This window comes from Musa acuminata, chromosome BXJ2-10, assembly GCF_036884655.1.
Source record: "Musa acuminata AAA Group cultivar baxijiao chromosome BXJ2-10, Cavendish_Baxijiao_AAA, whole genome shotgun sequence".
NCBI lineage: Eukaryota > Viridiplantae > Streptophyta > Magnoliopsida > Zingiberales > Musaceae > Musa > Musa acuminata.
Window position 1 is genome coordinate 32479467 of NC_088347.1, and position 26510 is coordinate 32505976.

The 26510-nt window shown below is 38.0% G+C and overlaps 5 protein-coding genes across 10 annotated transcripts; 3 read left to right on the forward strand and 2 right to left on the reverse strand.

Moving 5' to 3' along the window:
- Nucleotides 1-251: 251 nt before the first annotated feature.
- On the forward strand, nucleotides 252-5574 carry LOC135625233 (protein NETWORKED 2D-like). Its single transcript, XM_065129701.1, has 3 exons — nucleotides 252-633; nucleotides 2422-5191; nucleotides 5282-5574. Exons 1-3 carry the CDS (start codon nucleotides 540-542, stop codon nucleotides 5310-5312), a joined length of 2895 nt encoding a protein of 964 aa, XP_064985773.1. The 5' UTR covers nucleotides 252-539; the 3' UTR covers nucleotides 5313-5574.
- A 633-nt stretch (nucleotides 5575-6207) lies between these two features.
- Nucleotides 6208-10967, forward strand: LOC103969859 (protein MODIFIER OF SNC1 11). 4 transcript variants are annotated; one of them, XM_065129707.1, is made up of 9 exons: nucleotides 6208-6446; nucleotides 6549-6628; nucleotides 6730-6812; nucleotides 6908-7184; nucleotides 8058-8566; nucleotides 10135-10215; nucleotides 10308-10436; nucleotides 10538-10586; nucleotides 10728-10967. In XM_065129707.1, the coding sequence occupies exons 5-9, from the start codon at nucleotides 8244-8246 to the stop codon at nucleotides 10749-10751; spliced, it is 606 nt and encodes a 201-aa protein (XP_064985779.1). In that variant the 5' UTR covers nucleotides 6208-6446; nucleotides 6549-6628; nucleotides 6730-6812; nucleotides 6908-7184; nucleotides 8058-8243; the 3' UTR covers nucleotides 10752-10967. The 4 variants fall into 4 exon arrangements, with proteins under 4 accessions (XP_064985779.1, XP_064985777.1, XP_064985778.1 ...); XM_065129705.1 differs by having other exon boundaries at nucleotides 6566-6628; XM_065129706.1 differs by having other exon boundaries at nucleotides 6549-6812.
- LOC103969005 (mitochondrial hydrolase YKR070W) lies at nucleotides 10898-18028 on the reverse strand. Of its 3 annotated transcripts, none has more exons than XM_009382397.3 (12): nucleotides 17812-18027; nucleotides 17606-17709; nucleotides 16189-16224; nucleotides 15619-15692; nucleotides 14711-14751; nucleotides 14411-14485; nucleotides 14082-14283; nucleotides 13244-13339; nucleotides 13039-13106; nucleotides 12762-12960; nucleotides 11591-11674; nucleotides 10898-11178 (listed from the first exon to the last, which is right to left on the reverse strand). In XM_009382397.3, the coding sequence occupies exons 1-12, from the start codon at nucleotides 17925-17927 to the stop codon at nucleotides 11122-11124; spliced, it is 1152 nt and encodes a 383-aa protein (XP_009380672.2). In that variant the 5' UTR covers nucleotides 17928-18027; the 3' UTR covers nucleotides 10898-11121. The 3 variants fall into 3 exon arrangements, with proteins under 3 accessions (XP_009380672.2, XP_009380673.2, XP_064985775.1); XM_009382398.3 differs by having other exon boundaries at nucleotides 14411-14482; nucleotides 17812-18026; XM_065129703.1 differs by lacking the exon at nucleotides 12762-12960 and having other exon boundaries at nucleotides 17812-18028.
- A 408-nt stretch (nucleotides 18029-18436) lies between these two features.
- Nucleotides 18437-22078, forward strand: LOC135625973 (uncharacterized). Its single transcript, XM_065131147.1, has 8 exons — nucleotides 18437-18681; nucleotides 19422-19583; nucleotides 19669-19929; nucleotides 20061-20095; nucleotides 20177-20266; nucleotides 20399-20540; nucleotides 20647-21233; nucleotides 21321-22078. Exons 1-8 carry the CDS (start codon nucleotides 18591-18593, stop codon nucleotides 21903-21905), a joined length of 1953 nt encoding a protein of 650 aa, XP_064987219.1. The 5' UTR covers nucleotides 18437-18590; the 3' UTR covers nucleotides 21906-22078.
- A 339-nt stretch (nucleotides 22079-22417) lies between these two features.
- Nucleotides 22418-22868, reverse strand: LOC103969006 (salt stress-induced hydrophobic peptide ESI3). Its single transcript, XM_009382399.3, has 2 exons — nucleotides 22702-22868; nucleotides 22418-22637 (listed from the first exon to the last, which is right to left on the reverse strand). The coding sequence occupies exons 1-2, from the start codon at nucleotides 22780-22782 to the stop codon at nucleotides 22554-22556; spliced, it is 165 nt and encodes a 54-aa protein (XP_009380674.2). The 5' UTR covers nucleotides 22783-22868; the 3' UTR covers nucleotides 22418-22553.
- Between the last annotated feature and the right edge of the window lie 3642 nt (nucleotides 22869-26510).

Sequence of the window (26510 nt, forward strand, 5' to 3'; positions counted from 1 at the left end):
AATTACTAATATCAATATTTATTGTACCATAATATATCACCCAACATAGGCGATATGGACTTTTAATATTTAATTATATAATATATTGATAAGTTTGTATTCGATATGTAAATATATTTATATACTATATATATACATATATACATATATATATATATACATATATACATATATGTATATATATATATACCACTCTTTAATACTAATAGGAAGTAGTCTCGACGTGTACTGCACTGCCGTGTCCCCTCACCGCCACCTTTTGCCGACCATTTCCTTCTCTTTTCTTTCTTTACCCAGCGAAGACAGCCCGGCATCGCAAGGATGGGAGGTGACGGCACCGCCTCCTCTTCGCACTGATCGCCTCGCCTTCTTTTGCTTCGGAGTCGCCGCCCGCCTTCGGCTTCCCCCTTTACAGCTCGCCGATCACTTCTTCTTGACGCTTTCACCACCATCTCCTCCTCCCCTTCTTTCTTGTACTTGTTTCTCACATCGAGTTCATCTTTTTCTGAGAAGAGAGGAGAGGGGTCGGGAGGGGAGACATGCTGCAGAGGGCCGCCAGCAACGCGTACTCGTGGTGGTGGGCGAGCCACATCCGGACGAAGCAGTCGAAATGGCTCGACAGCAATCTCCAAGGTTAGTCTTTGATCTATACTCTCTCTTTAGCTCGTCTCTTATCTGCGATCTTGATGTGTTTTGTCGTTCCGTGGCATTTATGCTTGTATTTTTAGAACCGAATCAAAATAAACATGTGAAATAGTTATTTGCAATCAAAATCGACATCCTTTGTCTTTACCACAGACTCGCAGTAGCGACAACAGCTACTTTACTGATTCGATCGGGAAGGGTTAGAACAACATGTTAAGAAGAGAGAAACAGAGGAAAGAATAAAGGGAAAAGAGAAGTGGTAAAGAAAAGGGGACAAGGATTGGCGTAACAACCACAAAAGAACCCAACCAAAAAAAATTCTGCTGTTTATTTGATTCAGACAGTAATTTTTGACCATCTTGAGATAAAATCGCAAGCGATGAAGTTGATTCTCAACTATGTTTAAATTCGTGATAAAGATCCTGTTTAAATTGGGTTGTAATTTGAAGGAAAGAGGGCTAAGGTTGTTTTACACATTCATTCAACTCCTAATGCATGTGGACTTCGGTGAGTTGTAGCATCCAAATATGGCAGTTGGTACTTGTGGCATATTAGGACTTGGAAGTAAAGAAGAAAAAATAGGAGAGTTTTCAAAGGAGCATCAGGGTTAGAGCCTAAACTTGTTGGTTCAAAGCTGGAATTTGTCTTTAGGTTTGGAGCTGTGAGCAATAACTTGAGGCAGTTCGTGTATTTTGTCTTTGACATAGGTTAATGAAGCATTGGCACAACTTTCTTTGCTTCAAGCAAGGAAATATGTGGTCAACTTGAGTAAGAATTTTTTTTCTTTTAATCTTTTGTAATCCTCATCTATCAATTTTAAAAATTATTTTATTATTTTTATTTTTATTCCTCATCGATCAATTTTATCCCTGTGAAATATATGGTGTACTAAGTTATTGAGCAAGTTTCTTTCTGCAAATTGTTAGAAATGAATGAACAATTGGAAAATTGTCATGATCATTACATACGCAGGATGTATATTTGGTTTCTTTTTTCACTTTGAAAACCTTATATCTTGATTAACGAGCATTTTAATTCTGTCAAAATTAATTTTCTTGTTGGAACTATACGTTTAATCATCACTTGCATATTGGGCTCAAGAATATATTATTTCAAAAATAGAAATCCAAGTAATCAGTTATGAAAATTTATATTGTGACTACACTGAACAGTCTCTTTTTGGAACAGATAGTATGATGGAATGATAGACTATTTGATGGTTGGTTGGTTGAATACTTACGACACGCACAAGCAGTTGCCCGCAAATACTTCATTGAATTATTTAATTCCAATTGAGTCTCCAAATAAGAGGGCGATCCTTCACGCCATTTCCAGTCGAGTCTCCAAAGCACCCTACTTATCAGTCCTATGAATTATTTTCAACATTTCTAAATCAAGCAAATTATGTTCCTTCACCAAAATTTTCCATCACTTGAGACTGTTATTAGTGTTCCAGATACTGAATGACCTTACTCACAAGATAAATGGAATGTCAAAGTTCTCTGAACCATTCGTTTCTTGGACCTTTGTTCATTGGTATCTGGTTGTGCGTTGCTTCAGTACAAGTGCAACAATTTGCTTACAGAAATGAAGGGCTAAGACAGACTTGGTACCTGATCTGTGTACATTGATTGCAGGTTTTATAATTCTGGCCTGTAATAAGCTAAATTTATACTGTAGAACATTTTCATAATGAACATTCTAGTGTAAAAGAATGTGTGTGATCCATCATTGTGCCTCTTGTTTTTCTTAAGGTGGTATTAACTTTGATTGCAGAGATGGAGGAGGTAGTGAAAAAAATGCTCAAGCTCATCGAAGCAGATGCTGATTCCTTTGCTAAGAGGGCAGAGTTGTACTTCAAAAGGAGACCTGAGTTGACAAGCTTCGTGGAAGATGCCTACAGGGCATACAGAGCATTGGCTGAAAGATATGACCACATCTCAGGAGAATTGCACAAGGCCAACCACACGATAGCAACTGCTTGTCCTGAACAAGTCCAGTATGCGATGCTAGAGGAGGAGGATGATAATTTTCCAAAAGCAATTACCCCAATTGATCCAAGTAAAATTAACAAGCCAACAGTGGAGGGATTAATGAACAGAAGAAGAGAAAATGAATCATCCATTAAGAGAAAACAGAAGAATAGTAATGTACCTCAGATTAATAAAGAAAAGGCTCAAGAAGAGATAGATAAGCTTCAGAAAGGAATACTGGTTCTGCAGACGGAAAAAGAATTCATCAAGAGTTCATACGAGACTGGGATAGCCAAGTATTGGGAGATTGAGAAGCAAATCATGGATATGCAAGAAAAAGTTAGTTGCTTGCAAGATGAGTTTGGTACCAGTTCAGTCATCAAAGACGATGAGGCACGTGCCTTAATGACAGCGACAGCTCTTAAATCCTGTGAGGATGCCATAGTCAGTTTGCAGGAACAGCGGAAAAAATCGTTGGAACAGGCTAAGGTAGAGTCTGAAAGAATTGAGGTTGCTAAGGACAAACTGAAGACTCTCAAAGGTGAGTATTGCCAATCTGAAATGAAAGATGCAGATATGTCTGGTGAAAATACACAAATGAGCTTCACAGCTGAAAAAATGGAGGAAGACCTTTATTCTCTAGACAATGCAAGGCTTGAGTTACAGTCCATATGCGAGAAAATTAAGACACATTTAGAAATGAATCCTGAAAGCTCTGTGATCGAAATTGCAGAGAAGATTAATGAGCTTGTAGATAAAGTTCTCGCACTGGAACTGACAGTTTCATCACAGGCTGTACATATAAATCGATTGACTTCAGAAAACAATGAACTTGATAAATACCTTCAGAAATTGGAAGAGGAGAAAACGATTCTGATTAGTGATTCAAATGCATTGTCTGAAAGACTGAAGGAAGCTGAAGAGGAGCTTAACAGAGTTCAGGCAATCGAGAAAATTGTCCGAGATGGAGAAATAAATTTCTATGACAACTTTAGTGAGGCCTGTCACAGCCTCAGTGGTATTTCAGAGAAGCTGCAGTCTCATAAATCACCAGAAGATGAGTGTGTTGCAGATGCATCCACAGAGGAAGAAGCTTCCGCGTTTAGCACTGTACCACTGAGAGAGTGCCAAGATAAAGAAGTAACTGAAATCCATGACGTCAAGAAGGATATGGAAGAGGAGATTCATACAACTAAGGAACTTGGTCACCGCCCAGAAGATCCTTCCCAGATGGAGGCTGGTTCTCAGCTCAAGAGTGCTTCGGATGAGATTGAGGACCCAAAGAAAAGAAATGAACTGGGCGAGAAAGGCTTATCACAAACGTATCTAGCCATTCGTCAATCTGACAATGAAGAAATCCTGCTTGATGAAAAAGAGCATGCTCTTAACTTTCAGCAAGTAGTTCCAAGTGGTTTAGAAGGTACAGAAAAAATTGTGCTTGCTGAGTACACATCAATCTTACAAAATTACGAAGAGACAAAGAGAAGGCTCTCTGAAGTAGAGAATAAAAATGAAGAACATCTTCAAGAGACAATGGCTTTGATAGGGGAACTGAAGAATGTCATTGCAATGAAAGATGAGGAGATACAGTTGCTGAAACAACAATTGGCCTCTCTAAAGATGAGTTCCGATATTACTGCAGATGCACCTTCCATTGGAGACCCTTGGGATGGTCAACAAAAGCTTGAAAGCACATCCAACTCTGTGATGGTCACAGAGAGTTCCAACCTTCGAGATTCTGAGATGCTTGAAGATCTAAGTATATCCACTACAAAAAGAGATTCAGATGATGAGTTTACAGAAGTACATGGACACCCTGAGGAAGGCAGCAATGCAGATTGCATCAATGAGCCAAAGAGCATTTCACCAGTGGAAGAAAAGCTTAGAAGGGATATTGACACTTTGCTTGATAGAAATTTGGAATTCTGGCTAAGGTTCAGCACATCATTCCATCACATACAGGAGTTCAAGGCCAAATATGAAGACCTACAAGCTGATATTGATAGGCTGAAAGACAACAAGACACCAGGGGGCAATGATGGTGCTACTGGCAATCAGGATGGGGAACCTGAATCAGCGATAGTAGCCACAAGACTGAGAGAATTGAAGACTGAGCTCCAGGTGTGGTTGGAACAAAATGCACTGTTGAAAGGTGAGCTGCAAAGTACAATCTCATCTCTTGATGATATGCAAGAGGAGATATCAACTGCTGCCAACACAAAATCAGAAACAGGGGAAGCGATGTGCACTCCTTATCAAGCTGCAAGGTTTCAAGGTGAGGTGATGAACATGAAACAAGAGAAGAATAAGGCTGCAAGTGAATTGCAGGAGGGACTAGATCAAGTCAGGCGGCTTCAAGCTGAAATTGAGCAGCAGTGGTCTAAGCTACGTGAGAACTTTGAACCATTTCCATCGGCAAGCACCCCCGATGCTGGCTTGGAGCATTCTCCCAGTAGGACCAGGGTACCATTGCAGGTCTTCCTTTTCGGTGCCAAGCCTAAAAAACCATCTATATTTGCACGCATCCATCCAGTGTTTCAGAAACAAAACAGTAAGCTGAAGGCTGGGCGTCGGTAAGTTGATGGCAAATACTTGATATTCATCAATAACTACTGACCCGGCTAGCTTTCTACCGTATAAACTTGTGAAATTATTTTGAACAGGTCTAAATGGTTTTCTCAATATGATGAGTAACTCATTTCTAGTTGGATGAGAGGGACTTTGACCCCATCATCATGTGGGAGGTGCTTCACATTTTTTGTTGAACTTTCCAAGGATACCTTTGGTTTGCCTTGTGTGCCTTTTGCTCAGTGGCAGCAGCTTTTCTCAGCTCTGTTCCAGAAGAAACCAGTAATCTTGTTGATGAAAGTTGTGTTGAGGTTGAATTTTAGATTTTACAAATCCAGTTGATACTTTATTCATTGCAAAGAAAAAAAATATATATCATCTGTTTATACGTGCAATAGCAATCTGAAGTTTTTTCCTTTTCTTTTTCTTGCATTCATTTTGGTATCATCCTCCAGGCTTGTACAAGATATTCTCATGCATATTGTAATCAAACGCTCCTAAATGTTTTGAGATTGTAATTGTGGCATTGTTGTTACATATACATATTTGTATTCTAAATGCAATTAGAAGAGTCTAATATATATAAATCTGTTTGAGTTGGTGTGTTGTTGTGTTCAAATTGATTTAATATTTGATTTCTTATATTTTTTTAATACAACTATTGTAATGATTAGCATATTATTTATTGTCTTCAAATTGCTGCAAATAATTAACATTATGACTATCAAATTGATTAATCGGTATATTTACATGAATTTGTTCAGAATACGAAGAGGGTTAGTATGATTGGACACGTGTGGGGCAGCTGGTGGCAGGTCAGTTAGTCTGCTCCAATCGGCGTTGCAGCCGGTCCCGGTGATGGTTGTTGGAGGCGAGTACTACTAATACCCTGACGTCATCTCATCGAAGAACGACGGTCCCACTGTTCGACTAATCAACGGGTTGAGAAGATGCCACGTGACGAAATGGGTCGTCTATCACGTCCGTTTCAAGAAGGAACTACGCATAAATAGCCGTGTCATAGTCCGTTAGTCGAATGCTTCGTTCCCTCGGTCCAAAGCTTCTCCCACTCTTCTCTCTTCCGTTCGTTCCTCTCGATTCCTCTTGCGATCGATGGAGACTATAGTGATTCCTCTTTCGGTCGATTGACACTATAACCTATTCATCGATCGGATTGGACTTCGTGATCTCCGTTACAAGAAGGAGAAACTTTCTTGATCTGGCGTCGCGTTCTCTGGTTCTTCGATCCAAAAAGCTTCGGTGAGACCCTCCTCCCTCTCTTCTCTCCTTGGTTTGTTACTTTGGGTTCCTCTTGCGATCGATTGAAACTTGATCGATCGGATTGGCCGTCGTGATCTCAAGGAGATACTTATGAACAGGGGAAGATCTCGCCGTTACTTGATATGGTCTCGAGTGCTCCGGTTCTTCGCACCAAAGTTTCGGTGAGACCTTCTTCCGTTTGTTCCTTCGGATTCCTCTATCGATCTATTGAAATTATAAGCTGTTGACCGATCGAATTGGACGTCGTGATCTCCGTTACAAGAAGGAGAAACTTATGAAAAGGTTGACATCTCACCGTTTCTTGATCTGATGTCGAGTGCTCCCACGCTTCGCTCCAAAGATTCGGTGAGACCCTCCTCGCTCTCATGTCTCTTCCGTTTGCTCCTTTGGGTTCCTCTTTCGATCTATTGAAACTGTAACTTGTTGATCGATCGGATTAGACGTCGTGATTTCCATTACAAGAAGCAGAAACTTATGAATAGGGTGAGACCTCGCCGTTTCTTGATATGGTCTCGAGTTTTCGGTGAGACCCTCCTCCCTCTCTTCCGTTCGTTCTTTTGGATTCCTCTCGCGATCGATCGAAACTATAGATCTGTTGATCGATCGGATTGGAGTTCGTGATCTCCATTACAAGGAGGAGAAACTTATGAATGAGGGGAGATTTCACCGTTTCTTGATCTGGTGCTGAGTGCTCCGACTCTTCGCTCCAAAGTTTCGGTGAGATCCTTTATCCCTCTCTTCTCTTCCGTTTGTTCATTTGGAATTCTATTGCGATCTTGTTTGTTGCTATGTTTTTCCTTCATCTTTTCGGGCACTTTTCATGCAAGAAACGAGGGGATTATGGATCAAATTTAGCAAGAGGGAACAATTAGATCCCTATTGTTATTTCCTTCGTCATTTCTTCGTATGAATTTGTTGAACCACCGGGCTCATGCGTTTAATGTTTCTTCGGCCACTAGAAAAGATTGATATTTAGACCGGGTTAAATTAGAATTATAGCATAACGGTGGGCGCTTAAAGGTGTTTACTATGAAGAACAATTGCACGTGTTGTTCCAATAGGGTATTCTTTTAGTCAGTATAAGGAAAATATTTTTTGTAGATTATTGCCTTACATCTACGCATAATAAGCAAGTATGTGTTGACAATGCTTAGTTTCCTGTGTTGACAACAGTAATGTTATCGAAATTTGTATTGATAAATTTAATAATAGTGGTATTGGTATAATAGTATTGGTAAGTAATAGTATTAGTAATGTTATTGGTATTGGTTGTGGGAATGAGAATGGTAATAGTAATGTTTTTGGTAATGGTTATAGTCATGGCAATAGTAATGATATGACATATTTGTTTTTATTTATTATCATTAATGAATATAAGATCCATGTCCATTGGAACACAATTCTTTCCTTTTTGTTTCCTCGTTAAGATTTGAGTGTAACATTAAAGATATTAGAAGATTTTATTATAACCAATGTATATATTTCTGAATGATTTCATAAATTCTCTTTTACCATGATGATCCTAAATCCATTAAATGCATATCCTAATTGGGGGTAACGGCTCGGATTTATATATGTTACGTGACAAAGACCTTCCTTTGCCTGTCGTCCCAAGCGACTCTGCAAGTTTGAGACGAGGAACTGAACCGGTTTTATCGGTGGCTTGGAGTCGGTGGTACCGCACCTTTTATTGGTTTCCAACAACGAACTGACGCCACTTACCGCTCGGCCCTACCACCTCGCCTGTGCCTCCCTCTCCCCGACCCCCAAATCCTCATGGCGTACCAAAACCCCCATGCTTCCGCCGAGCCCGGAAAGAAAGCCCTAGAGACACCTCCCCCTCCTGCAGCGGCCGCCGACAAGCCCGCTCCTCCGGCGGCATGCCTTGAAAACCCTATTCCCTCGCCCGACGCGAGCTCTGCCCTATTGGATCCCGCAATCCATGGGAACGCTGCGGCCGTGGGATCCAACTCGGTCTTGACGAGTGCCATGCAGAACGGCCCCGTCACTGATCTGCAGAAGAAGCTTCGGCGAGCCGAGCGATTCGGGACGGCGGTGATGCTTTCTGAAGGGGAGAAACGAAATTCACGAGCAGAGAGGTAAGAAGTTTGAATTTTGAATTCTATTTTCCGAGAAATTTATCCTCAAGTTCGTTTGAGAGAAATTTATCTTGGGTTTGGGGGGGAGAAAGATTTAATCGGGGGCACCAGGAGAATCGTGGTGACTAGAAAATTAAGTTGCATGCCAATTTACGAAGACTGAACATGGAAATAGCTCGTAGGAGATTACGATCATACTGGCGGATGAGATATTCTCCCTGATAGTATAAGGAATGTCTTGAATGGTTCATCTGGTGGGTATATCTCATAGAAACTTGTCAGTTCTAGTCCTTAGGAACAAAAAATTATAATATGTTTGTGTGCTGGCTCATGATAATCGCCTCTTTAAGAAATAATTTGATATTGCCAAAACTCTCATGTGTAATCATGTCAGTAAGATGATTGTCTTTAGAACCTAGTTTTAGTATGAGATGCTATTTGCAGAGGCTAGTATTCTTCGGATGTAAAATGTCCAGATCTGGCACCATATATTGATTTGGGTTAAATGAGGAGATAAAGAATTATATAGAATGATTTTGAAGTTTATGTTTAATTCTGGTCTAAGATTCCAAGTTGTTCTATATCATAATGTAAAGTCTATGCAGCTTTGGCATATTAGAGAGAATCCATTTTTAAAAATAAGAACAAGAGCATGGTACAGTTATGAAACAATTTTATATGATCTTTAGTTAATTGTAAACTTGTTTAGTTTCTTGCTTAAAAGCTTTAACTAAATTGTGTAGTGTGGTTCACTGGAGAATTTAATTATTTAATTTTGTTTTGCCCTATATCTTTTTTGTTTTGGTTTAAGCTAAATAATAAAATTGGTGTATTAATTGTTTTTGTGCTATTTTCTTGAGAATCGCCACTGGAGCTTGAGATAAGCAGCTCTTGTGAAGGTAGGCTTCCTCCACTCCTTTCTACTTAACGTAGTAAAAAACACTGGAAGTGAACTACCTTCAGTTTCAGTTGACCTTGGTGGTGCCATTTTATCAAACTAAATAGGCATTTGAAGTCATGGAATTCTCTATGAGAATGATATCTGTAGGGTTTTAATTTAAGCGCCCTGAACTGTTATGTGTGGGTACGGCCATTTATTTGGAATGGATTATTTCCATGACGGCCACTGCAAACCTACTACATATAAAAGATATGTAGGCCTATATCTTAGCATGGGATGGGTTCACTGAAACAAGACCATTGGAGGGTTAAAGCCTTCTGTATTTATGTGTTATTGACTGTTTGTTGCTGTGAGTTAAAATTGTATTGGTGTTATAATATTTGCTATTACAACATAGAAGGATTCTTTTTCTAGTGGTTGAGGCACAATCCAAATTGGTGGCGAATGCATTCCAATTCGGCTTTTTCATATTGTGATAAAATATTGCTGTCTCAGGTGGGCTATGAGTTGGGAGTACGTTGTGGTCATTATTTTTCAGTTCTGTTTCAGTACCTTGTTTCCAATTATTTAACCCAATTTTTTTGTTTTCAGATTCTGTTTTATTTTTAAAAAAAATTCGTTGGGAATCATAATTTCCCTTTACATTTACTGCAAATCTCATTGTTAGGTTTGGAACTGGGTCAACATTAAGTGGACCAAAGAATGTTGGACTTCTAGAGGAGCAAAAAAGAAAAGCCCGGGCAGAGAGGTGCTTACTTTTGGTTGACATTTTTTTTTCCACTCTGAGATTGTGAACTTTGTGAGGGAAGTTTGAAGGCCTCTTGTTCTGCCATATTTTAGGTTTGGGCTTAAGAATGGCACTGTAGCTGATGAGGCCGCAAAGAAGAAGGCACGGTTAGAAAGATTTGCAACAAACTCCAAGATGGATGATAGTTCAGAAGATGAGAAAAGGAAGGCAAGAGCAATCAGGTGATTGATTATCTTTCATTTGGTGGTGTTATTTCTTAAATGGTGCTCTCTAGATATAAGATCTAATCAAGTGAGCTGATTATCTTTCATTTGTTGTTCAGGTTTTCACAAGGCTCACCTAATGTTATCGGGCAAGTGAACTCTGACCTGGTAGGTCTCTGTAGCTGAGTTTCATTCTCGATGCAAAGAGAACAGTTGCGCATTTCCCTTTAAGCTTGATTTTTTTTTTTTTGTTATTCTGTTTACTGAAACTATGTAGATCACACCTGATGGAGGTTTTTAATGATTTAGGAACTCCAAATCTTTTTCATTTAGGATCTCCAAAATTCTCTCTCCCCGTCTCCCTGAGCTTTGGCGGTTCTCGTATGAGCTTGCAGCATTCAACGGTGCGGGACGAATCCAACACATGATAAGAAAATTAACAAATTTTAGTGTCAATTAAAATTTCTGGTGAACTCAGAGAAAAAAAGCTACATGGCATCTATCATTCTTTTGGCAATTTAGTAAAATCAAAGCAACAGTTTCACTTCAGGTAAAGTGTTCGTGAGGTATCTTTGCAACATCAAATTCAAAAACATATCTGAGATATCTCTGCACCGGTGCAGCCAAATGCTCGTGAAGATTGAAACTTGACATTTTCATACTTCTTCAAGAGGAGATCCACCAAAATATTAGAAAGTCCACCTCATGTGCACTCCTTTTTCAGAATGAAATCAATAGCGTCTCCAACGGTATCCACAACCTGAGAAAACAGGCCATTCAGTTCGAGTTTTGGCATATTGGATTTATGTTTGCCTAAAAAGAGATCATTATGCATATAGCAGCAAGCCTTCTATTCCAAACCAATACTTATGACAGTATCACCTAATTAAAATGTGTATTCTCAACAAATCTATTCTTAAAAGCATATATAAAATTTAAGATCTGCAGCAGTGCTCAAATTGTTAGTATCAGGATGATAAATTAAAATCCTGATACTTTTATATTATTTAGCACTATACAGTGGTATACTGAACAATCTCATGTATCTTACTGATCTGCACTCTATCTGCATGTGATCATAACTATACCAACACACCTGAGTTTGTGAGGGTACATTGGTAGAGTATGATTAAATATAAAAGATACATAATTTTGAAAATAATTGCACCTACCAGGTCTGCTGGATACTGTCCATGGTTGTCTTTACCCCGGAATACCCCAGTCCTTGTGAGAATAGAAAACCATGGATGTCCCACCTGCAACAATATAATAATAAACCAGGACTTGTCAGTGGATGTGTTTCAAAAATTCAAAACATTCTTTGCAACATTCAGTAAGCTTGTCAGGAAGTTATAAATATTGTAGCAGCAGCAGCCTTAAACAGGTTAGAAAGGATCTCACCCTGGTTTTTCTGAAGTCACCATTATTCATGGAAGTGGAAACCAACTGATTATGTAGTTAATAGCATGAGTTGTGAAGACAATGGTGGAAGCAGCAGCAGACTGAATCACATGCTGGTTATTGATCTACAAAGCATGAGCAGCAGAATGGAGACATGCTGATCATTTCAGTACATTACAGCCAACATGGGATATCATGACCAAGGTCTGCAATACCGAATGATACTGTCCGTACCGGGTGGTACATACCGGTTCGTCAATCAACTTGTACACGGACCGTCCGCTACTGAGCGATACTGTCCATTGAGACGTTATCGTTATCGATTGAGACGTTATCATCGATGGTAACCGAGGGAGAAGAAAGAAGAGGGAGAATGGGAAGAAAGAAATAGGAATAAAAGGGAGAACCTGGAGATTGCCACTCTCCTCCTCGTCTGTCGGCAACTTCTCATCCGCACGCGGGAGAAGAGGCATCGACGTCGGGGGGCAGAGAGGTGAAGATTTTTTATTTTCTTCTCTTCTCAGGTGACGTCGCCTGCAATTTTTTTTTTTTTTATCTATGACGTCGCCTCCGCGATGTCACCCGAGAAGGGAGACGACGTCATAATTTTTTTTTTAATCTGCAACATCGCCGAGGCGACATTGCTCCACATAGAGGTATATATATATATATATATATACCGTTCGGTACACCGTACCGTACCGAATAAATCTCGAAATTTCGGTACTGTACGAAATTTCAATCCTTGATCATGACCACCACGGGTGTTCCATGCTTAGGAGTTCAAGTCTTAAATATGGTAGAATTTTGATTCACAAACATACTAGGATTGTGCTTATATAAATCTGATTCTTTTTTATGCTAGCACAATTTAATGCCCCTGATGACAATCAGGAATCTGATTCTTTTTTATGGAAGAATTCTGAGTCCATTTTGACATACCTTCTTGGCACCATTAATGTCAACCTTAGGATTATCACCAATCATATAAATGGTATTGAATGCACATTTCTCGCCCATCATAGTCTCCTTAACCTGGCACACATGTGTCACCAGTTTGGTCAGGATGGACTCTGCATTCTTGAAAACAAATGGATTTGGTTTCCCAAAAGAAGTATACTCCAGAGGACTGCTGTGGATACTGCATTTTCAGTTAAGCATATGAGGGTTTCGCACAATTTCATGACCATTGAGGTGGGTAAGCAGTGATATCTAGTACCTGTTATATATGCTTTCCAGTCCTATCCTGAAAGCACCCATCCCAAGGCGCTCAGAAGGAAATACAGCCTACATAAGATTAGCATGAGGTCAATTTCCCTCAAGTTCTCCAGAGAAATTACAGAATATTACACATATAAAATCGAATATTTATCAGCAGCCAGAACTTGTTCAAACAAAAGATTCTAATCTAAATTTTATCTTGCCTGGTATTCAAGATCATCTGCTGCAAAAAATAAAGGTGGTTGATGTCCATTTTCCTTTCCAGGAAGACCGCCACATCTTAAAATATCACAAAGCACCTGCAACCATGCATGTTCCATATCAAAATTTGTAGTTTGTGAAAGTCAAATCGCCAACTCAAACCTAGACATCATCAACTATCATTTGAAGCTTGCGAGAAAAACAGTTACTGTAGTATTTTCTCAGCGTAAATTGATATGTATCATTTGAAGCTTGCGAGAAAACCAGTTAATGTAACATTTTCTCGACGTAAGTTGATAGGCAGTTTCATGAGTATATAGTAGTGTAATTTCATATACATACTTGAAAAGTTAACGAAAATGGTTCGTAATGCTAGGTACATCCAAATGAACAAGGAAAAACATAAATTGCAAGAAGACTCGATTCAACGAAACAAATCAGCAACGATCTAATAAATAAGGAACAGAGAGGCACTTATTATGAAGCAGCAAGATTAAAACACAAGAACTTAATTTCACATAACCAAAGAGATCAACACACGAGAACCAGAATAACTGTTGATTCACAATTCACTTCTGTTATAATCCAATATCTATATGGTCTTATTCTGACTGAAGAGAAGCATCAGGATATCATAATGTCTGCATAAGTGTTGTGTCTCATCATCTGAATTTTATATGTTACCATGAGATCTGTGCAAGTGCAATACTTGTATCAATAGGTGCTTGATAGTCAAAAAGGCATGTAAAGAATGGACTATGATATGTCGATATATTTGCACATACTTTCATATAAGAAAACAACTTACATACTCTAGAAGCAATGGGAGAAAATAAGTACCTGAATGTCCCTTCCCCAATCAACAGGGTCACTAACAACAAATGCACCTTTTACTCTCTCTGAATACACATCATATTTTGGTTGCAAACCCTTGGAATTATAGTTTCTCTCATACGAGTGCTTGAGACCCCAACTCTTGTACTGAGAGAGGGGATCGATGTCATTGAAGTATGATGCATAATCATCAATAGAAAGAACTTTTCTGCACATAAAGTAAGATATTGCCAGGAAACTAGTATACAACATCCAATACTAATGCAGTCTATTTTGGAATATCTGATTGTTGTAGATAAGAATATTCAAAATTAATAATAATGCTTCATTCTTACTTGAATCCATACTCCAACATCACTGCAGCAGGTTCCCCTTTTCCAATGGCAACGATAAGCTCATTCTCGAATCTGCTGATTATAAGTAGCAACAACCATGCAATAATGTTTTGTCCTTAACAAAAATTACAAATTGACTTATGAAGAGTTATCACAAATTCCTATAATATATAGATTCTCCTAAGAAAATTCATGAATGGGAAGAAATTTTAATAAAAATTACACATATCACAAAAAATAATGAATTTTTTTAATGAACACCCAAATATTTTGAAAATTTTGTGATCTTCATTTCAGTACCTGCTGACCAACCGTCGGAAAGGAGAATGACCCTGCACAACCTGCATCATAGTCACATAAATTAGCAAATACCTTGAGAGGTTATAAGCTAATGAGAAGAGCAGAATTAAATAAATCAATTACAGCATGACATGCAATAATTTATATTATCTATTACAGGACTCCTTAGTTATCTGCTCCAGCAAGTATACACTAACATGGTGGAAGAAATTGAATATATTATGACCTTAGTGCTGCAATATCCGATAATGCTATACATATTTACGTCAGATAATTATCTTTTGTTCAATATTCAAACAAGCAACCAGAAAAAAATAGCTTCTATCATGTTTCTTAACTTAGCAGGCAGTTGTGCATGTTAAATCAGTAGAAGTTATGGATCCTAGACAGTTGTCCTTGCAGATAATTATGCAGATGATGCATGAAACTGAGGAACATAAAAACCTGTTCAACAGCAAACAGAAGACTATCAAATTTAAGCATTGTAACATACATTTTTCAAACCCCACACTAACATGTTAAATGTATAAAGAAAATATCAAAAGAAGAATACATATTTTAGGAACACTAGAACAAGTTTGTTCTGGATATCAAAAAGTCATCCAATTTATCATCAGGCTTGTCAAGGAAAAGATTTTCAAAACTCAAAGTTCAAACTCAAATCTTTGTTTGTTATTTGAAACATGATTTTCAATACTACTAGCAGCAGCTTCCTGATGCCTTTGAAACAAGAGAGGATAACATGGATGCCATTCGGTAGCTTTTCCATACAATTGTTTCAATTCATAATTGGGATGTAGTTAATAAAATGGCTTTATGTGATCCTTAACTGGTAGGGTAGGAGCTTCGCCAAATCACTCATATTTGAATATAGACAAGTAAATAAACAGATAATATTTATATATTACCTGTAGAGCTGAAATCTGAACTTTCAAAAGCTCACTCAACTCCAGAGCTCGTTTGGTTTCTGGGACACCCCCTCCTATACATTTACAATGATATCAAGAATCAAGCTTTAGGTAAACTTCTCTCAACATCACTTATAAAGACTCCACTTCATATTGCAATGAGTCAATCAATTTGAATATATATATATATATATATATATATATATATATATATATATATATATATATATATATATATGCATGTATATGTATCTATATGTATGTACATGTATATATGTATATGCACACACACACACACACATATGTATGTATGTATGTATGTATGTATGTATGTTATAAAGGAATGCAATGAACAAACATGTCCTCAAAACTCACTAAAAGAATAGTCATGTAAGGTTAGTTGACAGTATAAGATTCACAAATACTTAAGGTGGCTAACCTTAAAAATTAATTGCAGAAAGGGGTAGAAAGACTTCATTGAATAAAAAATCATGTCATTTCGAGTTGCAGTTTTATCATAAGTTGAAATAAAATATAATGAACTTCAAAGAAACCAAAGAGTAAGCTCACCATTTGTCAAGAACAGAAATGGAACCTTCAACGAACCTGCAAAGAAGAAAATAATGATAATTTACAATTGTAATAGCAATAACCATAGAAGGTCACACGAGACAACATAGTGTCCACAAATCTTTCTAGAATTACTTCCTTATTAGATGTTATAAACTTGAGCAAAAGGAGCATTTATTGTATAATATAAGTAACTGTGATTGTATGCTTAATATCATTCTATGTTACTCAGCTGCATACTTCTGAATATGAATAATTCAGAAAATTACAGCTCATGATCAGCATGGCATAACTGAAGATGAAATATTCAAGAATGACCAGAAGAAAAATGCCACATGTGGAATAGATATGTACAAATATTCCAACTAAATGGTAGAAAAGAATCAACCAAAGCATAAAGGATCATCTAGCTGGCCATGAAAAATAACCAAAATCATTTTGACTCATGCCTATTTTGGAAAATAACCAAAATATTCCAACTAAGGCATCCAAAAAGAATATTTTAAATAAGCAATCAAGCACTGTATGAATTTTCAAAAGCATTGCATGTATCCTGTAGGAAAATTAAAGAACGCATTTCACAACTGCAAAAAAGTGTCAAGCCTTGTAGTCAACATCATTGAAAAAAACAGCAAGGCACAGACACAGACAGGAAAATCATGTTGGATAAATGTGCAATGTTCAAAAGCATTTCTGCTATTAAAGCATACTAAACGCATTCCATGAATGTTCTTAGGAACAAGCACATGGCAAATGAGTGCCTGGCAAGAAAATCATACCAAAGTTTACATAAGAAGTTCTATTACATGATTATGAAATCATGCGAAACAACAATGTGGAATGGCTTCAGGATAAAATCCAAAAAAGACCAAGCAGTGAGAAATCTTGACAGAACTGGAAAAACAGCATGCCGACTATTCTCGATTCATATGTAGGTGAATGCCCTGAATAATTAAGCAAACGTGGCAAAAGTTGGTCATACAATCGAATGACTATGCAAGATCTGTACAGGAAGGTAGCCAAATGTTCGTGACTCCTTTGTTCAAAGCATCAGCCGCCTGCTCAAGAGCGATGACCATCTCCAAGATGGTATCGATGTTGGAGGAACTTCAATCGAAAGTTCCTTGATCGAGATGCCTACATTTTGTTCATAGTAAATTACCCATTGCAACCCTGCTTCAAGAATGATATTATTTATGAGAAATTTCTGATAATTTGTATATCAATCTTGTTCTAATGTTATCATCGCAGAATTAGTTAAGGAGGGATGTGCTGCCTATTTCTTTCGAGAACACTGTAACCCTTAACCAAATCCCCCACGATCGACTTCTATCAAGAAAAAGAAATGGCACGACCACGCAAGAAGATCTCAACAGGAACACCAGATTTCAAGAAACGAGAAAACGAATAGCTATACCGTCGGCGTCGTAAAGCCTCCGGAGGGCCTGCGGAGACCCTCCGATGGGGGTGCGTCCGCGAAGAATCACGCCATCGATGTCGAACGCGATCCCAAAGGAAGGCCTGCGAACCCCCAAAAGAAGGACAGCGAAACAGAATCGTGGGCAAATAGAATGAAGAGTGAATCGATAGGCAGGGAGAAGCAGCACGCGCGAAGAAAGAGACCTCTCAGAGTCCGGCCGCCGGAGATGCGAGTAGGTGCGCCGAAACCGCTGCTGCTGCGCCGGAGTTCCGAGCTTTGCCCTCGACGCCGCCCCAAAGAAGACGGAACGGAACCTCATGCCCTCCTCCAATTCTGTTTCCCGTCCCCAACAAACCAAGCCTTATTCTGTTACCCTTCTTTCTCTTCGCTTTTTATTCTATTTATTTATTTATTTATTTTTCTTCTTGCTTTTTGAGGTCGCGCTTGCCGCTGTGTTTTCGTCCTTTAACGAGAGAGAGAGAGAGAGAGAGAGAGAGAGAGAGCGAGAGAGAACACTCTGATTCGAGTTTGATGAACCGGAATTCGAGTTTGAACCGGGTTCTTTAATTTGGATCTCTATTTTGGATCCAATAAGCTTATGGTTCTATCGTACCGACCCAATACCAAGTTTGGATCCATTTCCAATAGCAGAACTTCAAGCGGTGATCCTTTCCGATCCCCCAAATTCAAATTGCCCGCTCTCGTTTATTTCCCTGTGTAACGTTGTGGGATCTGATAACTTCACCCTTCTTTTCGCAACCACGACCAAAGACAACAGAGAAAGGGCAACTGCATTTGCTGAAAAAAGAGGAGTGTGTATATACAAATCAAATTATATTATTCCAAATGAAATCATTTCATTTCCCGAGTCGGCCTTTTCTGCCTTGCCTCCGAACTCCGATCTCCACTTCTCTCGTTCGCTTCCTTGCTTCTTCGAGTCGATTTGGGGGTGCTCGCGAGGCGATCGGGTCTTGGAGGAAGCATGGAGAGGCTCTCTCTGATCGACGTCGCGTCGGAGGATGATCTGCTCACGTCCTCCCCTTGCGATGGCTTCATCGGTCAGATCTCGCCAGGTGCTCATCGCGTTTCTTTCTTTCTTTCCTTTTTGACGATATCCTGACAAATCTTGATGTGGTCGATGGTTCTTGTGCCTTTGATCCGTTTGATTTGATGTGCTTGGGTTTGATCTACCCCACATGGACAGATAGGTCGATTGTGGAACTTTGATGTCTGTAGACTCATAAAGAATCGATTTATAATGCACAAGGTTTAAATATTGATCACTAGAACAATGACAAAGCTTCCATGTCTTGCGTGTCTTGTGTTTGTGAATATGTTTCTTTGATTGATGCATGTTTCTTGATACATATTCGACAAGGAAACCTCTTCATCTTTGGCTTATATCGTTAGTCATACCAGATAAAGCTGAGATGAACATTATGGTAATTGTTGACAATGGTTGTCAGTCAGAATCACAATCCATGAGAATTACATATATCCAATTACAAGTTTGGGATGCCCTTTTGTGCTTAACTTCCAACTCCTATGATTGTGTTTGTTATGTTCGACATAGTGATTACCATCTTCCTGCACGCTCTTCAGCAACCTATTTATGATGCTATGATTGTCTCTGCATCGATGTGGACTTTGATCATTTTTTTTTCTTTTTTTGTTGAGAGCCGTGTTACAATCATAGTTGCATGATCTAGAGCTTGTTATTTGTCAGTGCTCATCGTTCTTACATAGTTGCTCTAGTTCTTTAATCTTAGAGGTCTTTCTGAAAATCATGTTGAGAGTTACTGTTTTCAATCAGTGATTGTTGGTTCGGAGGAAAGCGGGAATCAAGTGAAAATAAACAAGCAAATAGAACAAGCCCTCGATCTTTCAGAGTCCCCAGAGTATAATAAAACAAAGACTGGCAAATGCAACTTGCGGAAAAGTTTAGCCTGGGATAGTGCCTTTTTTACGAGCGAAGGTATGGCGTTTGTGATACCAAACAAACATTCCATATCTTTGAACTGAACTTTATAAGCTTGATGAATCTTATCTGTTGTCCACAGGAGTTCTGAATCATGAGGAACTGGCCATCGTGAACAGCACATTTAAGAAGACTCAAGCATGTTCACTTCCTATAATTCTGGAAGATGCAAGGAAATCAACAGAATCAACATCAACTTTAGATAATGATAGCTGGGCACTGGAGAATCTTGAGGTAGATTTGTTCGAAAATGTTCGAGCTTCCATTCAGATGACCTTTGGCACCGGAGAGAAAGCTTTGAATGTGGCACAGCCAATCAAGAAAAACAACCCAGCGAGGCGAGGTGAACTCTCCCTTGGATATAAGAATGTTCTTAGATATTCGAAACACTTGGTGGTAGATTTTTGCCATAATTTTGCTTCTGTTTGTGTGGCTTGCAATTCTTCTAAATGAGTCAATCATACTGCTTTGCAGCATCAATGAAACTCGAACCATCTTCCCGTAATAAGGTACGTTTTCGTTATTCGTATTCATCTCACTGGTTCATATTGCTGATGTACTTGAGTTCTTAACAACTCTCATGTCATCAGAAGTGCACTCCTGTGGCATCAGAGCGACATGGTGTTAGCAACCATCTTCGTGAGAGTGCCACCAGAGCAGCCACTGTTGTTACAAATGTGGTATGCGCGTGCTATATACTAGTTTCCTTAGGCTCTAAGATTTTCCAAACTTCTAATAATTATGGCCATCTAATTATACAAACAAATCGAAACATTTTTCGAGTCGAGCTCACATTTCATACTTTTATGAAGGGTGCTGATGGAGTTACTAATTCAAAGATGTTAAAGCCACCGAGGGTTTTGTCCAGAGGAACTCTTCCAGCAATGCCAACCAAGACAAATCTTGTTTCTGGAAACAACCAGATAAAAACTAGTAGTAAAAAAGATATCCCAGGTACAATTTCATTAGGGATCCTCTTGCATCTTTGAGCAATGCAATTACTTTTACTGTTAAAGATATGCTTTGGTAATCAATTCTCATCCAAGTGTGGGTTTGGCAGGCAATGCAGCAACTCAGAAATCTGCTGTAGTTTCTAAGAAAATAAAAGGAGGTTCTTGTGACACTATAAAGTCCTCCCGTTCACCAAAACCTACTCCGAAACTGGTCGACAATTCGAGAGACACAGCACGTAAGTCTCCTTCCGAGACAACAAGATCGAGAAGTACTTCCAGAGCTATCAATCGATCTCTATCTGGATCAATCACCAATAAAGCATCCATGAGGACGAGTGGATCTAAAATTAGCAGAAATACAAGTAACAGTGCAGTATCTCCAAATTCTTCTGTCAAGTTATCTTCAATTGCTTCTCCGAGTAGCTCCTTCGACAGTGTCACTTCAGGATCTTCTTCATCGACTTTCTCTGCTGTTAAACCATTGATTGATGGCATTGAACCTGGTGCTGACAACGAAGAAGTTCATCCTCCAGGTCTCCAATCAAATCTCAGTTCTGAAGATATTGGACAATCAAACGGACTACATGTTACCAAAGTTCATCCAAAAAGTTGCCCTAACGATAGCTCTGGGGCAAAATGCTACAAACCTTCAGGACTCAAAATGCCAACTCCAAAAATTGGCTACTTCGATGCAGTACGTCCACATTTCTTATCATAGCCACCTCCATTGTCTTTTGTAACTTTTACCTGTTCTAACATTGATTTTAATTTGGATATGCAGAAGAAATCTCTTGCCTGCGATGTCAAAACAGTTTCAGAGCCTCGGCAGCAGCCCAGTTTCCCCAAAACCACCACTGGAGTACCCAACAAGTCTGATTCAGGGAACAAAACGAAACCCAGAAAGATTCAACATGTGACACCTGCAAACCAGGACATGGCCATCGATTCTGATTCTCCACGATCAACAGCTTTATCTCGGAGTCCACTTGCAGAGTCCCCATCACTTAAACGACTACCGAAGCTTGTTGTATCGGGTGGCTTGACTGATACATCAGAAGCACAAAAAGAATCAAGTCCCATCGTCAAGGATTTCCATAGCCCATTAAAGGTTTTTGATGCATCGGTTGTCAACAAAGCTGAATGCGATCTACTGCCAAAACCAAGTACAAAAGAGCGAGATGGTGATCCGCATCCAAAGCATACGGCCAATATCCCAGTGGAAGGTGAAGCTATGATCCTGATTGATGGAAGTTCCGGAGTCCTTTGGAAACACTCAGAAACACAGGCAACAGAGAACCAGAACAATTATCACCGTGATCCCCCAACCATCAACATTGAAAAGGAAAATATGTCTCCTGCAGAATGAACAACTTTCAAGGACAAAATATGGGCACAGCACTGGGGAAAGAAATGACACTAAAGTTAGTTCTCTACTCAACTTAGGACGAGAAGGTTTTGTTTTGGACATTGAGCAATGTCTGAAATCTGTAATCGTTTGTTCCTAATCAGAACCGAAGCTTCATTCTCAAGTCAGCAAAATTAACAGAGAAAGAGCTGTACTTGCGTGACTACATTTCAATCGATCTTGAAGGACCCAAAGTGAAACAATAAGTTATTATAGCTGGAATCGATTATAAGGTCGATTCAAATTTTGGCACTTCGATTCTTGACTTGGGAGTCACTCAAGATGGTGATCGATAGGATAATTGAGATCATGATTCATTGAATTGGTGTACCAATACCACTGCTGCTTCTGATGGTCTAATCGGCATCAACACATGCAATGGCTTAATGAGGTGTTAGGTTGCTAATTTGCAGGCACAACAACAACAGGAAAATGCGAATGGGAATTCAATACCACTTGCGAAAAACAAAAGAAAAAACAAGCTTTATTATAATAAAAAAGTGAGAGTAGATCATCGTTTATCCACGAAACATCTTCATGTCTTGTTCTTGCTGCCACTACTACTATGTAATGATCCCTCCTCCATCTACATTCCATCTACATGCATCACTATCCTACCAACACATATATGGCGTAAACTATTCCTGGTATGTAACCCAGTATCGTCAACAGCAGGTCGATCCAGAACTCTACCTGCGAGATCACCCCATAAATGTCCGATTCTGATCAGAGAGAGAGAGAGAGAGAGAGAGCTTACACCACAGCCATATCGCAGGAAGACTCCCACAGGTGGTAACAAGATGGCCAAGATGACTTCCAAGAACGTCTCTGACCCCATCTCTCTCTCTCTCTGAAACCAGTGGAGCTTCACGATGGTCTTCTCACGAGTGACTCCGAACCGGAAGGTGTGGAAGAGGGGGAAGAAGCAAGTGAAACCTAGTAAAACGTGGCGGGCTGTAACAGTCTGATGTGTGCCGCGTGTTCCACCGCCAACGCCACGTACCTCCTCTGAGCGTTACTGTAGCAGAAATCCAAGATGAGAGTAGTTGTTTTGGACTTGCCGTGTGTTCGTGAGACGTGCATCAAAAGAGGTTTGTTTAGCAGAAGAGAATCATATTGTTTCTTGATTCCATTAATTGTTATATGATATCAGGTGGCATTAGTTATTGTGTGGAAGTCAACAGATTATGATCAAATGACGCTAATTTATCTACATATATGCTTTTATAGTAAGCTTGTCAGGCTATTATAGGGTGAGAAAGGTACTTTAAAAATAATTAATAAATAATAATAATAATATGATCTATGTATATCATAAGATGATATGTTGGAATACGAGAGTTGTATCATTTATGTATTTAATTCACTATTGGATGAGATTACATAAATCTTTTAATTTTATTAATAATAATTTTTAAATAATTTTTTTATTGTCTTGGGTTACATATTGATTCAAAGTCAATTGAAATCCTTTTTAATTATCAAGAGTTGAATTCAGTCAATATCAACCTTACTTGATTTTGAGCATGACGAACCCTATAAAACTATGTTGGGACGCTCTGCCTTCTTATGCTTAAATCATTATGGATTCAATGGATTTGACTTATGTTTTAGAAAAAGATATATATACTAAAATATACCTAAAAAACTATTTTATAATAAGCTCACAACACTGTTACACTCGTGTGGTAGATGTGGATCATGGAAAAGTGGTATCCCTTCCCCGTACTTAACTCGTAATACTATTATTCTCGTGATAGATATTTAGTTATAGAGAAAGTGGCATGTCTCTCTCAAATCTGGCATGCAATAATATTTATTCAACCTTATAAGCTTAAGTGTCGTATTGTTATGGACAAATATATAGAAAGATGCTCAATATAATGTTTATGTATATCAATATCTTTTAATTTTATTATATTTTTTTCAATATATAAAAGAGCTTGTAGTAGGTTTAATAATCCCATTTTGATTGACTTTTGTGATTGTTTTAGTCATGTAAACATAAGTTGTGTGCGAAGTGTTTTTTTTTTTTAAGTAAAATTAAAAAAAAAAAAGTGATGCAAAGTGTTGCGAAGTAAAATTAAAAAAAAAATCATCTAGATAGTCTTTTTTTTTTTTTTAGTTTTATAAAGTGATACGAAGTGTCAAATAATATAACACCTTGAAGTTAATTAGGTGGCACATGATTATATGAGCCTTTAAAATATTGTTTAAGATTAGTTCACTATCTTGTTCCATATTAGTTATGTGGGCACTTACAATGATTTTTTACCACAACGAACTACCTTATATCTTTTGTCGTACAATCATTTAGAGCTTGCAAAATTTGCTTATAAAGTTAAATGCTTCCTTTAATCATTTTTTCTTTTACATGTCCTTAAGGAATTATAAGAAATTTTAGGGAGACTGATCTTTGCGGACGAAAATGCAAGGGTATTATGACTTAGGTAAAATTAACTAAGTTCATGATAATATGGTATCAAGGTATTGTCTATATTATGTTGGATTCGGGCATGATTCCGAGGTATCGACTATGTGCTTATCACAATATGATATGCTAATATTTTTATTTAATCTTATAAACCAAATCAATTTTCTCTAATTTTGAGTATTGATCAAATATAGTTATCCATATCATCGATCCATCAAGTCAAATTTAGAAAAGAGATGGCACAGAGGAACAAGCAATTGGTCACTTGAGGTGCTTGCTTACTCACGAAGCTACCACAGACTGCCCTTTTCCTCTCATTGGATCGACTTTCTAAATAGGACATGGGACATGGAAGGTTAGCAAAATATTCAAAGTTGTGAGTCAAATTGCTTGCTGTGTTCGTCAACTCCATTGAGATCACTTCACTCATACTAATTTCTCATCCAATCGAATCAACGATGCATGACTGTTCCATCTCCATCACAAATTCTGGCCAAAAGGCAAACAACTCTCCTTGATGAGTAGACACACAGAAAAGAGCATCTTAAGGCCACTCTGCAAATCTAATCATGAGATGAAAGTGTACTTTCGGTCTGTCTGTGACATGCTTAAGACCATTGTGCTGTGGGTGAGAAGTCACATTCGTAAAAGCCAGCCAGGGAGAGAAGGATTCATCTCCATCCTCCTCTCTCTCTCTCTCTCTCGAAGTCATGCAGCAGAATGAAAAGCCATTCAAAAGCCTCATGCTTTATGGAAAGTAGTTTGCTTCTTTTCGTAGAACCACGCAAAGGATTGAAGCAGAATGGTATCAGAATTCACTGCGTGATTCGCTTGTGATGTGTGGCTGTAGCGGCTGTGAGATTTGCTAACTCACATCAGAAATATTCCTGTGATATCTGTGCACAGTTCTAAAGTATACTCCCACTAATAAATATTTTTGGATCCATGAAGATAATAAAAAATAATATAATGTGAGATGATGTATATGTCGACTCTTAACTTAAAGATAATTTATAGTTTTGTCTCAGGACGAGTAATTTGATTTTTCTTTACGAGCATAAATAACGAGGGTCGAATCATATAAATCTGAAATCGATTTTTCTAAATTATGATCTATTATTGATCTGAAATTTTCATTTATTATCAAAGATCTTTTTCTCCCCGATATTATGTTTATTATACTTTAATCTCTTTCTCTTTTTTTTTTTGCTTTTGAGAGGATAAATATAACTATAAATTTTTTCTTTTTGCTTTTTGAGATGTTATGTATATTTTCGGTCATTTTCATGTGGCCAGAGGAGAAGATTCATGCAAAGTGTGGTAGCTTTTTCTTTCATTGGATCCTTCCTACTTTGTGCCCTTTATTGAATGGGAAGAACAAGAAATAGAGGTTGCATATGTACCATTGTAAAGTGACCAATCAATTATTGAGAATGATGATGACCCATGACATGACTATAATTATTCTTCTCTTTTCCTTTAGAGGTAGATATTTAATTTATAAAATATAAAAAAATAGATTAAAAAAACTATGATGCAAATTATACATAGTTGATACTAACTAGTAATTTACGATAAATCAATACCATGTCGAATGGATTATCAATATCAAATAAATAATTAAAATATATAATACAAATGTAACTATTATATATATAATATTTTTTAAAATAATATTATAGTATTTTTTTTATGATACTAATTAGTTTGATCGGTGATAAGAAATACATTGTCGACTAATCATTCAACACATCATCGTCCAGAGGGAAGAGGACAATCGTATTTATTATAGATTTCATTTTCATCATTTATGTCGATAAAGATAATCACAAGCTTTCTTCGTACCTTTTATAATTATGTATAAAAAATTATCTTTAACATAGAAAAAAAAATTAAGAAACTTCAACGTACTCTAATATCTTATGTTACTAACTTAAGCGTCACAAAGATTAAATCGAAAAACCTCTTTCGACCTCGATTTTTATATAGGTGACACATCGGAAACTGAACATTCTCACCTTAAAGACACGTTAGACAGTCTAACATATATATGGATCCAGATCATATCGAACTAACTAACTAAGACATTAGTAATCTTTTCTCCGAGCAAATGATATGATAGATTATCGAAA